Source organism: Solenopsis invicta, chromosome 5 (assembly GCF_016802725.1).
Source record: "Solenopsis invicta isolate M01_SB chromosome 5, UNIL_Sinv_3.0, whole genome shotgun sequence".
NCBI classification, from domain to species: domain Eukaryota; kingdom Metazoa; phylum Arthropoda; class Insecta; order Hymenoptera; family Formicidae; genus Solenopsis; species Solenopsis invicta.
In genome coordinates, this window is record NC_052668.1 from 13246506 (window position 1) to 13259864 (window position 13359).

The 13359-nt window shown below is 43.6% G+C and overlaps 1 protein-coding gene across 1 annotated transcript in view; it reads left to right on the forward strand.

Moving 5' to 3' along the window:
- The window catches only part of LOC105200029 (protein CBFA2T1), a 41679-nt gene that overhangs the window by 15339 nt on the left and 12981 nt on the right, over positions 1-13359 (forward strand). The window contains exons 2-4 of the mRNA XM_011167396.3: positions 374-773; positions 10856-11283; positions 12614-12760. Of these exons, the coding sequence (XP_011165698.2) occupies positions 395-773; positions 10856-11283; positions 12614-12760 (954 nt within the window). The 5' untranslated portion in view covers positions 374-394. The remainder of the gene's footprint in view (positions 1-373; positions 774-10855; positions 11284-12613; positions 12761-13359) is intronic.

Here is a 13359-nt window from a genome sequence, read left to right on the forward strand (position 1 = left end):
CGAAAGCAGGTGGCACATTCTCGCGGAAGTCGCGGTGGATAAAAGAAGCTATTAATCTTTGATTATATTATTCGACTTCAATGACATAAGATACTTTTTTTTCTTTTTAATGAAAGAAGCGGAGAGAAAGTAAAAGAGAAATTATACATATAGAGTAGCATCTTTTTTCATTTTTTTCTTTTTTCCTTTCTCTCTTCTATTTTTTTTTTGCTTTTTCTTTTCTTCAAATTCTAAATTTTTTAATATCTCGGCAGAGACACTAGAGTGTCTCTTAATTACGTCATCACTCTTAGTTATCTACTAGTCCACACTAACTGTCCCAAGGTACAACATGAGGGAGTAATTTGCATTTAATTTATGCTGTCGCCCGCAGGTGAGAAAGCGGCTCGCGAGCATGAAAGTGGAGGGCGGAGTGGCTACGACGACGGTCCTCCACAAGGTCAAGGTCAAGGAAGAGACGAAGGAATGCTGCGGCTACCAGCAAGCCTCGCCGTCGTCCACGTCGGCGGCTACCACCGCGACCGTCGTCGCGACGCTCACCGTCTCAGCTGCGACGGCGATCACTACGACCGTCACCAACAGCAACGGTGTCTCCACCGTGAACGCGAATCCTTCCACGACTACCACGGTGGCCGTCACCGCGGCCGCCGCCGCCGCCGCCGTCGCCACCCCCGCTCTGCAATCCTCCAGCATTATCTGCCATCCGCCAACGACGGCCCCCAACACCGCGGATTCCTTCTCGGTAGACCTCGACTTGAAGGCCAAGAATAAGGGTGAGTACTTTTTTACACGCATGGCTAAAAGGATATCGATTGCGTGACGTTAGCAGAAAGTACAACAGCTCGACCATACAGGTGCCTTCCACGCATCCTTGAACAGATATATCATCGATCCCTCTTGTGAAATGTGAAAAAACAGCGATTATCTTGAAAAAAATTACAGCTTTTTTTTTAAACAGATTAATATATCGGTTTTGTGCTTTCTAAAAAATAGGGCCTGCTGTTTAGAAGCTTCCAATCGAGTGTCTGTATAACACCAGACGGGATTTCTGAATATTTCCGCTTTCTTATAAGAACAATCGATCGGTCAAATTGTCCTATTTGCCAGTGTGTAAATATCAATTTGTATTGACCTATCGATTCCCCGCCGTGGTCTAGTTTCGCGATGTCGTGCTTTGCAAAATGTAAACTGACGTATTGACAGATTCCTGACGTGACATAGTGGAATTAAGTAGACTGTTGTTTCGCGATATGCGGTTATTGCGCGAAAATCCTTTCCCCGCGTTAAAAGGCGTGAAAACGGGATCGAAATTGAATTATTTGAAACTTTAATCGCCGCTATTAACGCGAATGATTGCGTATCATTATTCGCTTCATGTTTAATTATGACGTAGTCGCCGATGATTCGGAAGTATCTCGTGGTATATATATTTATGACATTCAGTGTTGTTAATATCCTCTTCACTTCCATCACAGTCGGCAATATACGTTGTAATAACCGCGTCGGCGGAGTGACACGTGTCGTTTAAAAATTAACAACGTGGCCACTCTAGTCTATTTGATCTATCGCGCGCCCGTAAAAAACAAATCGCTCGGTACCCCAGCTGAATCGCACGGGCGCGAGCTCGCTCGCTATTCTATTAATTCGGGATATCGACGTTTCTCGTTCGAGAGCGTGTCGATGGTGCGGAGCACAGGTGCGGTAAGTGCAGTTTATCTAATTTCAGATTCGCATCACGGTACATTACTTCTCTCCTCTTTTTTTTTTCGCCCCTTAACGCGGATATCAGTGCTTAGCGCAGCTGTCAGCCGTCACGCTGTCGCTTATAATCTGTCACTCGCCAAGATTGTGCCATGTGACAGCCAATTTTAAATTGCCGACAAAATTATTAAGTTTTTTAATTAAAGCAAGGCACAAACGCAGCGGAGACCGTTAAAAGTTAATAATATTTTAAGGCAAGTGGACAAAACCATGTTGTGTAAACGCTGCACGCACAGCAGGATCGATATAAAGCTACCGTAAGTTTAATACGCGAAAGACAGACGAATACATATAATTTCTCTTTCAATACTTTTGTCATTCGTTCTGCCTTAAAAACTGAGGGCTACAATACAATCCCAAACGTACAAAAGCCCGATCTCAGTTCGCGTAAAAGCAGTAGATCGTGTGACACTTTTTCCCAACGCGCGGATGAGTTCCCGTTCCCGGAAGCTGACCCCGATCTTCCGAAACTGAAAATTAAAAGGAACGACCTCGCCGATGTCCGCGCGAGAGCCCACGCTGTGGGCGCGTCGTACATTAGTTCGGAATATTGCATGGCGGTACCCGTATATCCAGTCCACGCGCTCTCTCGCTCGAATCGTACATTCAGCCCGAGCCGGTTATCTAGACGAGCGGCGAGCCCGCAGCTAACTTGGAAACCGGGGCTCAGGAAAAAAGCCCCTTCTGGCACATCAAAGCCCGTCATCGCGTCCGAACGTGGATGTTCTCTCTCTCTTTCTCTCTCGTTCTCTCTTCCCCCGTCTCAGGATCGTTTTTTTGTTGATGCAACGCTACATGAAATTGTCATAGAAGTGTCGACGCAAGGTGTGCCGTTCGCCGTCGATTAACACAATTAAAAAAATCCTTCACGAAATGTGATGGAAGCTCCCGACGTATCAGATAAAAACACAATGTTCATCCAATTAGGAGAAAATCAGGAGAAAAGATCAATTTTATATTAATCATTACGTATTTCGTTGATAGGTAAAGAGCTTGGTGGTTTTGTACACGTCTATCGCGGTCTTTGGTACGCATTTAGGTGCATAGAAGTGTACACACACGCGCGAGTATGTATGCGAAAGCGCAAATGCAAGAGATCGCAAGTAAGAGAGAGAAAGAGGGGAGAGAGAGAGAGGAAGCGAGAAAGAGAGACAGAGTATGCTTCGTGGGGGATGATGGCGAAACTCCTGCGAGCAGTCAGTCAACTTGGTTGGCTGGCCCGGTGTGTGTCGGTTAGGTTCGTGCGCCGCCTGACTGCCTGGTCCAGACGCGATAAGGCACGTCCGACACTTCCACTGGGATTCTGCTCGGGGCTGATATCATATCCGCCCGCGCCGCTGGGGCATCCCCGAGGCTACGCCGTTCGAGGTGTATTTCGCGATAGTCACCCGCACGCCGCGTGTACTTACGGGGTGCGGCTTACGACCTGGAGCTCGATCCTCGGCACACGTCCGCCTTGCTCCTCGCTACCGAGGAGGATCTTCGTAAAACTGAGAGGCACACGATATCAGGCAGATGACGGGGGAATAAGTTAGTGACGCAATCACGTCAAAATCTCACGACGTTACTTCGTTTGTAAATGTATTAACGAGAATAGCTAGTTGATCCTTTTTGAAAGCGATGTTAATTATGTTTGATATAGTCCTTGGGCTAACGAAGTTATCCGAAGTTATCCCGAGGCAGTCTCATTTCCATAAGCGTTAAATAGGTCATTTAACATTTTCTACAGTCGGTTTCCATAACAGTTGAATTAATCGAGGTTGAATTAATCCTTTGTCTTTGCATAATTCTATTTTCGGAAGAAAGAGAGACAAAAAATGAAATTAAACCATGATTTTTCAGTATTATGACATAGAGCAATGGCAGAACGCAGAAGGAGATTCATCAGCGAGGGACCAGTTATTTTTAATTAAAATCTAGAGAAATGTACATCTTCTCTGCGTTTCTCCAAGATAAAAAAAAAAGAGAGACATTAGACAACGTGACGCGCTAACTTTCAAGTGTGCAACCGATCAGACGAGAAAGCGACAGTGACCAGGATGAAATCCGAGGATGAGTCCTCGGTCCTTAAGTGGTACGCTTGTCTGAGAGATGAAATCGAACACATGGAGTCGCGAGATGTCGAGGATCGAATCGGCGGGGAGGCGGCCCGCGAAGAAGGATGCGAAGAAAAACGGCGGCGGCGACGGAAGAAAGGGGAACGCTGTTCGGGATGCAGAGAGAGAGAGAGAGAGAGCGAAGGAGAATTCGAGAGTGGGAAGACCGTGGGTAGGGATTGCGATCAAAGCCATCTGTTGCATTGTCCCGGCAATTAGGAGGCGACAGCTGAGTCCCACCGTACTTACTTCCAGCCAGGGACTCTCAGCCGCGTGGAGCACGTGCGCTTTATCGATCTCGCTCTCTTCGTGCGCCGTCGAACGTCGCCCACGAAGACCACCTTGCCCCGTGCGAAACCTTGCGTAGATGTCAGGTGCGTAAACCCGGATGCTAATCCGGGTGCAGTTGCAATCAGCAGCTGCGATCAGTAGGCGCACGTATTCTTCTGACCAATATGTCATCTGTGCTAGTTAATAAAATAATTTTTTAACTAATACTTTTGATGCAATTTCAGCTTTAGTGATATTTGACGATAACATTTTTGCAGATTATTAAATAAGAAGAATATTATTAAACAGATTTCGTTCTGAAATCCGGAGATGTCTGAGATTTAAAAATTTACTCCCTACAACAGCCTACTTTTTTTAAAATCTTTAGATATTTAGATTCGAAACTTTTATATTTAATCATCAGAACTTTTATAGAAACGCGTTAGGAATTTTTCTTTTCTTTTTTTTTAAGAGGAGTTAGAACTTTATCAATTACATAAAAATTCTGCAAGTGGTTTGACTGACAGTTGACTATCGAGATTCGAAAAGTAATATAGTAACAAATTTCACGAAACAAATTGCAACATAAACTTGCGTAACAATCTTATAGTTCTGTAAAGTGATATGAAGTTCTACGCAACTGCGAAAACGGTAAGGATCGTTGTAAGCGTAACTGCTAATTGCGCGAATGGCTTACGTCAGTAACAGTGCGGCGAAAGTAACTCGGGGAAGGAACGGTTGATTGACGTAACAGTTTGCGGTGAACTTCTTCATCGTTGCGGAATGTCTGGCCGTGATGCGTGCCGCGAAGAAACGAAGAGCCTCGGTAAGAAACAATTTAATGCAGGAGAGACGTCGGTACGTCGAGGACGTACGAATACAGAAATTCATTTTCATAACTCTATGTAAAATCCAAACCAACATATTGAAAGCGCTTTCATTCTCAGAGTGCTATATCGCAATGGTCGATGCGATTTCTAATTGTTTGGCGCTAGAGAATGCTGCATTAATGTGAGTTGAAGTATAAGAACTTGGATGATTCGCGCGCGACACGGATTTACGGACGAAATTGTGCATCGTTCGAATATGCAGATATTATCATGGATAATGGATATCTTCGAGCGGAACTCAAAGAAAAGTTTGTTCGCGGCATCGGGCTATCGTGACGCTTCAGATGTGACGCTGCTGCTACTGCTGCCTCGGGTTCTGCACGTGTGTGTATGCGCGCACATATGGTTCGCAAGGCCGGCCCACATGGGTAAACTTTGATTTTCTACTCCCGACGAAGACAAACGGGGCTTTGCAGAAAAATGACCCGCGGTTATCCGAAATTTTCTATGGTATACACGGCTCCTCTTTTTACGCGCGTAACGAAATTCTGCGAACATTTATATTGCGGAAAGCTCACCAAAGTGCTACCAATAACTTAACGATTTAATCATTATATTTTAATCGTTATACTTACGTCACACATACTTGGGGAATTACTCAATTGAATTTTGCATTAAAAGTCCTATTCTTACAAAATCAACAAAAATGTGGAAGATGCAAATTACTGGCTTTTTAAAAATACTTTTTAAAATACGGACAACCGCTAAATTTTCCGCGGTTCGCTAAAGCTCTCAACTTCAATCTCATTTAATCGCCATTATTATACTAAAAAGTGACGGCCTACGTGCGTTTGCTCGATTGTATCGAAAGCGGCCGCGAATGCTCGTCACGATCAAAGGAAATCGGCAGAGAACGTTTCTCCTGATAAGCTTCCGGGGACGAAGTGAAGCCGTGCCACGGACGAGGGACAAGGACGGAGAACCGCTGCAGGAAGTAACAGCTGGCCGAAGGGATAGCAACATCAGCAACACCAGCGGCAGCAGCAGCAGCAGCAGCAGCAGCAGCAGCGGCGGCGGCGGCGGCGGCGGCGGCGGAGGCGGCAGTGGTAGCAGTACCATTACCATCACCCACCTAGATACCTTCTCTCCAGGTTTCTTGCACATACGGGCACACATAACCACGCACACACGGTGTGCGCAATAGGAACGAAAGACGCGCGCGGCTGCATCGGCGCAGCCGGGAAGATTGCACTCGTCACAAGAGAGTTTGAGTGACAGTCGCGCGCAATCACAACGCGACGCTGATTAAACATTCGCGTGTCGCACACATGCTCTCTGCACGCCGACGGTCTTTAACCTTGGCTACACGCACGGAGAACTCTGACAAACGCGGACTTGGCCGGCACCGACATTCGTGCCCAATAAGATCTCTCCGCGCCGTCCTTCTCCGTCAGCCAACATACGCTCGATGTATCTAATCCCCCTATTTTCCGTCCCCGACGGCAAGCGTTTTTCACGATTACAGAGTTTCGCTGACCGTTACGGCGGGATTAAATACGGTAATGCATCAGATATGACAACTGATATTACAATTATTTACCCGCCGCAGTAACGGAATAATAATACCGCGGCATATCATGCAACGCAATAATCATGTTTGTTAATTACTTCATTACAGTCTATTTACATAATTATATCGTTCATGTATTATTTGCATATTATTATACCGCGTGCATAATTGTAATTATAACTTTATTTGGGAGATACTCAAACGCGCGCGGCGCGCTCGCGTCTCGTATTTTTCGGACCGGGAGAAGCGACCTACGCTCCGCGAGCCGAACGCTCGTCCTGGGAATAATCAATCTTTGTTTTATCGCGTTGCCCACTTAATCGCCGGGCGCATTGAGACATCATGATTCGAAAATGGATGGATCCTGAATGCCTGCACCCGCATAGATGCCATCGTTGTGCCACCGCGGAGATGCATCGCCACGATTTCGTATCGTGAAGTCATCGTCATTAGAGAGGTAACCGTTTCTGTCAGTTCACCCGGCTGTGCTTTAATCGTCCCGAATAGAAATGGACGAATTATTGTCCCAATTCGATAAATTCGCTGGAAAGTGGAACTTGTTTCGGGTGTGTGCGAGCAAAGAAAACGTTCGCTCGCAGCAACGATAATTAATTAAATCCGTGTCTGGTGTTTTACTTTGACTTGCACGACTGTCACGCGTAAAACGACATCAACGTTAATAAATTGTAAGCGAATAAACATCAACGGAAAAAGAGAGAGAGAGAGAGAGAGCGCACGAGCAACATTTATCACATATTTATGGGGTATTACAATCGAATAATATTATTACAAATGTTACGTTTGAATTTACAGATTGCAATTAAACATTCTGTCCTGCCCGCGTTCGCTTATCAACCGGTAAATTAATTTGCCGACAGATAACAGAAAGAAATGTACGACAAATCGTTAACAAACCAGCGAGAGAGTAGCGATTTATCGTGCGTTACGCGTCAAGAAATGTTGCACGGAAGAAATCCGTGGTTATAATAATTGCAATTTACACAGGGGCTGACAAAAACACAGGTTTTTCACATTTAACCACCTGGTTATAACCAGTTTTACCCAAATCCATTTTTAGTTGGGTTAAAAAAGAGGTTAAATTTATGATTTATTTTGTGATTAATCCATACAGTATGCATGTATTTATGTAGAATGTTAATATTTTATTTTGAAATATATACATATTTTAATAATATATAATATATTGTATGCATAATGCAATAAACAATTTAAGTTTAGTCCAGGTGCCCGGTGATATTTTATTTTGTCAATTACATTTTAAGAAATATTATTTTTGTTTCATGTAAATTAATATTTAAAAAAATTATCATATTTTTGTATTAAAATATGTTAAATATAAATATAAATAACATAAACAAACAACTTTTATTTTCTGTGATTATCACATTACTTTTATTTACGTTTTCACAAGCTTTACTAATAGTAAAAAATGAGTTTGTGGCTTTCAATATAGTTTTTTTCACTTTGGTTAAAACCGGTTTTAATCGGGTGAGTTTAACTGGGCTGGGAAAAATTTTATCACCATCTCTGAATTGATATTAAAATGGCGACTTTTCGCGAAAATTTTTCTATCGTTCTCTTTCTTTCTTTTTTTTGACTCGGACGGTCGATCCCGCGGTTATCGCGGAGGTACACCATTTTCGCAATCGCCACTCGCGATCTTCTTGCCGGCAGCCCGCGGCGGCAGTTACCGGGACCATTGAGGGGATTTTTCCGTGGGATATCACGGTTGCGCGGCGCCCCGTGTAACCATCTCGCCTTTATGCAAGCGACGGAAGGCGCTTGTGTGTACTCAGGCTCCCCGTCATATCGCATAAGCCGTGAGGTAGTTTAGTTTGTCGAGAGTTCAGGTACAGGTAATTACCTACTGGCTACCGGCGTCAGGTGGTAGTGACACGGTAGCGTCGACGGTAGCCTCCTTCTCTTCTTACTTGCGCGCACCATCTTCACTCCTCTCTCTTTCTCTCTCTCTCTCTCTCTCTCTCTCTCTCTCTCTCTCTCTCTTCCCTCTCCCGTCCCTCTCTCCCTCTTTAGGCACTCTCTCTTTCCTTCGCATACCAACCGGCCATATATTCGCACGTACCCACGCAAAAATACCTCTGGACGAGCAATTCCATTAGCTTAATGGGACCGTCCGTACCATCGATAGATTGACCGTCTTATCTGACAACCCTCACGTGCGTTATAAGCGCAAAGTTCGGGCTCCACATTAATTATTCGACGCCTGATCCGATGTTGCTTAAAATTTGGTGGTTGATTATTCCAACGGTGGTTGCCGAAAAGCGCACGCGCGCGGAGTTTTCAGACGAGCTAATAATTGGCTGCAAAAAGCCATTTATAACCTATAAGTTCGATAGTTTGTTCCTTAGATTAATTAAGTACTACATCGACTTGTAAACATGTGTTGTCGTGTTAGCTTATAGCCTTACATTGTACGTTTTATGGGATACCTGCGGCTCTTTAATTATGAGCAAGTCATAAATGTTGCATCAGTAAAAAAGTTCTCTTAACGTGCGGATTTATTAATAACGCTTCACTATTATAACGGTTATTTCGATAATGCTGCATTATTGGCATGCTCTAGACAACAAAGAGATACGATTAGTGTTGAGTAGTAATTCCCAGACGATGGCCACGAAAATCTTGCAAATTATATTTCAAACTACAACAGCTATATAAATTGATGGAAAATTTACATCAGATGTACCTGATTTTTTAATACGCTGTAACATGCACAAAACAAGACGAAACTTGTTAAATTTTTGTCTATATATTACTTATTTCTTATTAACTTTTTTACTTTTCTATGAAGTAATAATGTAAAATATCAAATAGGTATGCTTTAGGACTTTAGGCGACCGGTACGCATTCAGCTACTTTTCCCTATGTGACAGTCGAATGTCATTAGACTCCCTTATTGTGTTGACCAGGGCATAGTTCCTTTTTTCTACAAATACTCGAGGATACTTTGACTCTGAAAAAGGTCAGTCCTAATGATTTGGTGACTCATGAAGACGATCAACATGTTGCTACATAGCACTAGGTCTAGAATATGCACCGATGAGGACTCGAAACATCTGTTTATCGTAAATGCGATTGAGCGGTAACATAATGCCTTTGAGCTTTATGTTAAAATAGACATTAAACACTAATAAGCAGTGCTGACTCATATATAGGCAATTTACTTATTGTTAGTATCTTAGATTACTTTTTGAATAAATAATCTACTTTAACGTAGATTGCCGACAATTCCGCGGCACTCGGTCGATTGATCAATCGCGTCGAAGGAGCCCGCCGCGCGCCGGCGAGTGGGGCCACCCTCGCAAAATTTCCCGTCGATCGACGTTGTACAAGCCGCGTCACGGAGGCTAGCGCCTGTAACGTTTCGTTATCGGCATACTCGGTATGCTCCCGTCGTTTTCGCCACGCATGCCGCAGGCGTTCCACGGGAGATAACGCGTCTCGCGCGCACGGAACGGGGACAAGACAAGGTAGATGACACGGCCCGTAATTGCATGTTATCCGTTGCATCCACGCGCGGGCGTGTCCGCGTGCCCGGCCTGGTGTGCATACACACGTCCACCGACGGCGGCGTTGTACGTACAGGTATGCACGCAAGTACGTACATACGTGTGCGGAAGAGTGTTTGCGCTAACGGATCCGGCTGCCCGTTCCACGTGCTCTCGTGCTTGACGTCCCACGAATATACGCGACACAAAGGACGTTTGTGGTGACGCCGACTGCTTTCCCGAGCTGAACGGGTCTCTTTCGCTGTTTCAAATGTAAATAATGCCTGGCTTCCGAAACGCCCGTCGTCCGCGGTTTTATCGGATAACCCGTCGTTGGAGTCACGCGGATCAAATGTTACGCGGTGAAATAACCTCCGACTTTGGTATCAACGAAGCATCGTCGAACGGTAAATTTTGCATTGATGTGCCGTCGTAAACATTTTATTTGCTAATATTTCCGAAAGACAGAAGCATTTCAATTGAAAATTCAAGCGATGTTTTCTTGGCCTATTGGAAATTTACACCATTTGTTTGATACGTGCATATACGAGTTCTCTGATCTTACATATATTAATAATTATAATGAATTAATGAATAAATATTTTATAGCAAAGTAAGCATCTTTACATGAATAAGTTTAAGAAATTATGCTTAGTAAATTGATTTGAGATTAAAATAAATAAAATTTGTCTCCGGTAACTGAGAGTTAATTAAACTTGGCGTTATTGCAAACTTCTTAAAAAAAAAAAAAAAAATAAACAAGATATTTGAAGGTTAGAACTGACTCTCTCATTGCAGCATCCTCCGCAACTCGAGAGAAATCTTCGCGGGAGGAAGCGGCCCAGCCCGAGGCGCACTCGCCTTCCTCTCATCAGCATCAAAGGATCGGTCAGCAGAAGCAAACAAACGGCCCTCGATCGGAGTACAAAGGCGCTTCCGGTTGTTCTAGATCCTCTGACAACGACAGCCCTTTGCCCTCGCAGTCATTCAAGCCGGAGTACGAGGAGGTTGCTGCAGGTGCCGCAAATGCCGGGCCCAGGACGACGGACGAGCAGGGCGATGGCGCCGCGTTGGCGAACGGCACTGTCGGTGCATCCAGATGTGTCAGCGGTATTTTCGCGGGACACGGAAAGCTCAAGAGGCTGCTGGGCACCCTCGTGCAGTTCGCCACCGATATCTCTGCCGACACGGGTGACACGGTGCGCACGCTGGTGCTCGCGCTTCTGGTAAGTAAATTCGCAGCGGCTTTAATTGCCGCTAATTTTAATAATTTAATAATAATGAGTAAATTGATCCCTTAAGATACTTTTTTGATAACACAGTAATGTTAATATTCTTTATGTTAAGAATATTTTGTCAGCGTAAGATAATAGTGCATACAGTGAGAAAAAGATACTTAAAAATTTATTTGCGAGATAGAAATTTATTTCACTGAAATAAATCTTTATTCAAGTAAAATTTTATTTTTAAAAAAATTAACCAATTAATAAGAAAAACGAGATTTCACAGAAATATAAATTCTGCCGTCACAATTAAATTTTGTTATTACCAGTCGAAAATAACGTCATAATTAACATTTGCTTTCGAATATTTTGACTTTTTTCTCAGTGTAGATAATAACGCATTGTACAATCAGAATTAATAGTTCTGCATTTCTATTTGTTTATTTCCTATTGATGTTCTAATAATTTTTAGTACGGCGTTCACTACTATGATTTATACATGACCGTTAGCTCCTTGCCAATCTCTATGTTGTACCACGTATAGTTCGTATCTTTGAGCATCCTCTTACAGGCAGGCAAGACTTTCTTGGATTTACAAATTCTTTCAATATTAACGACATACGCATACCAGCTGTCGGAGTGTTTTTTGTCCTGTGCTAAAATCACGAGATTTGCAGTACTTTTGCGGCTTCATTACGCCAGCTCATGCGATACTCTTGTTTTATCCGTATAATCAGTTACAAATATATCTTTGCAACAAATATTGTGCTTTTGCATTATTGAAATAAATAAATAATTTGTTCAATCCGATAAGAAAAACGTACAATTATTTATTTTATCTCGACGAAAAATCCATCGTAATAAACTTGGAGCCGATAATACGTTACGTTATGAAAAATGAAATAACTTTTTAACGACATTGCATCGGTTACAATTTGGCAATGATAACGTCATGAAAATTCGTGGTCCAGTTGTAACCGACAAGAGTTAGATAACGATTCCGCAATGTGTGCATGCGTGCGCGCGGGCACGGGATGAAAAAAAGCATAGTTAATCGATGCCGGCCGTACCGTGTCGTTAAACAGCTCGTAAATATTCAAAGTACGTACATAATGCATAATGTCGTCGTGTGTACCGAGCGTGCATACGTCCCGGAAACGTGACATCTGGTGACTGTGCTTAACTGTAAAACGATCGCGGCACGTGACAAACGCAAAACCAAATCCAACCAAAGCCGCGCGCGCAACTCGTTCCGGAAACGCGTTTCGCTTCGGTCCGATCTTTTTGTCGGGGATTGAATTACACGCGGCGCCCGCCGTGTCGTTAATTGCAGAGCGGCAGCATGACCGCGGAGGAGTTTCACTCAGCGTTGCAGGAGGCGACCAACTTCCCGCTCAGAAGCTTCGTCTTGCCGTACCTCAAGCACACCCTGCCCTCCCTGCAGAGGGACCTGAGTAACGCGGCCAGGGCGAACAATCAGGTAAAATCGAATTATTACGTTTGTGCAATTGACTTCAGACTCTAGCTAAACAAACATTTATTTTGACACGTATAAAAAGTAAAAACCTATTCAGGAGGCGGTTCACACTTGCATAATTCGTTTTTAATTGGTATAACAATTATAATTATTATTATTTTATAATCTCCTTTGCATAAAAATGCATCATAATGCATTTTTATACTCGTGAGCGTTACGAGAGGAAAAAGTATCCATATGAGTTTTTGGAGATTTGGCAAAGTGTCGTGAAGGCCGCAATGAGAATAACGGCGACTGATTCATAAGCAGACCGATGCTTTATTGGAACCACCACGACGGCCATAAATCACTGCACTCGTGTGCAACGCGGTGCGGCGCGGCGCGGCGCGTAACGATGCATGAAGAGGTACATTTCCCCGCGCAAAAATCGCTGCTTCGCGGTCGCGATCTGTCGCAATCAGAACAAGTCACTTGTGTATATATCGGAGCGAAATTAAACACGGATGACCGAACTCTTTTGTAAACCAACGTTGAGTAATTTAAATTAAAATCTGTTTTCTGATTTCTTAAATAATTACGGATATTCCTCGTATACGTGTTTT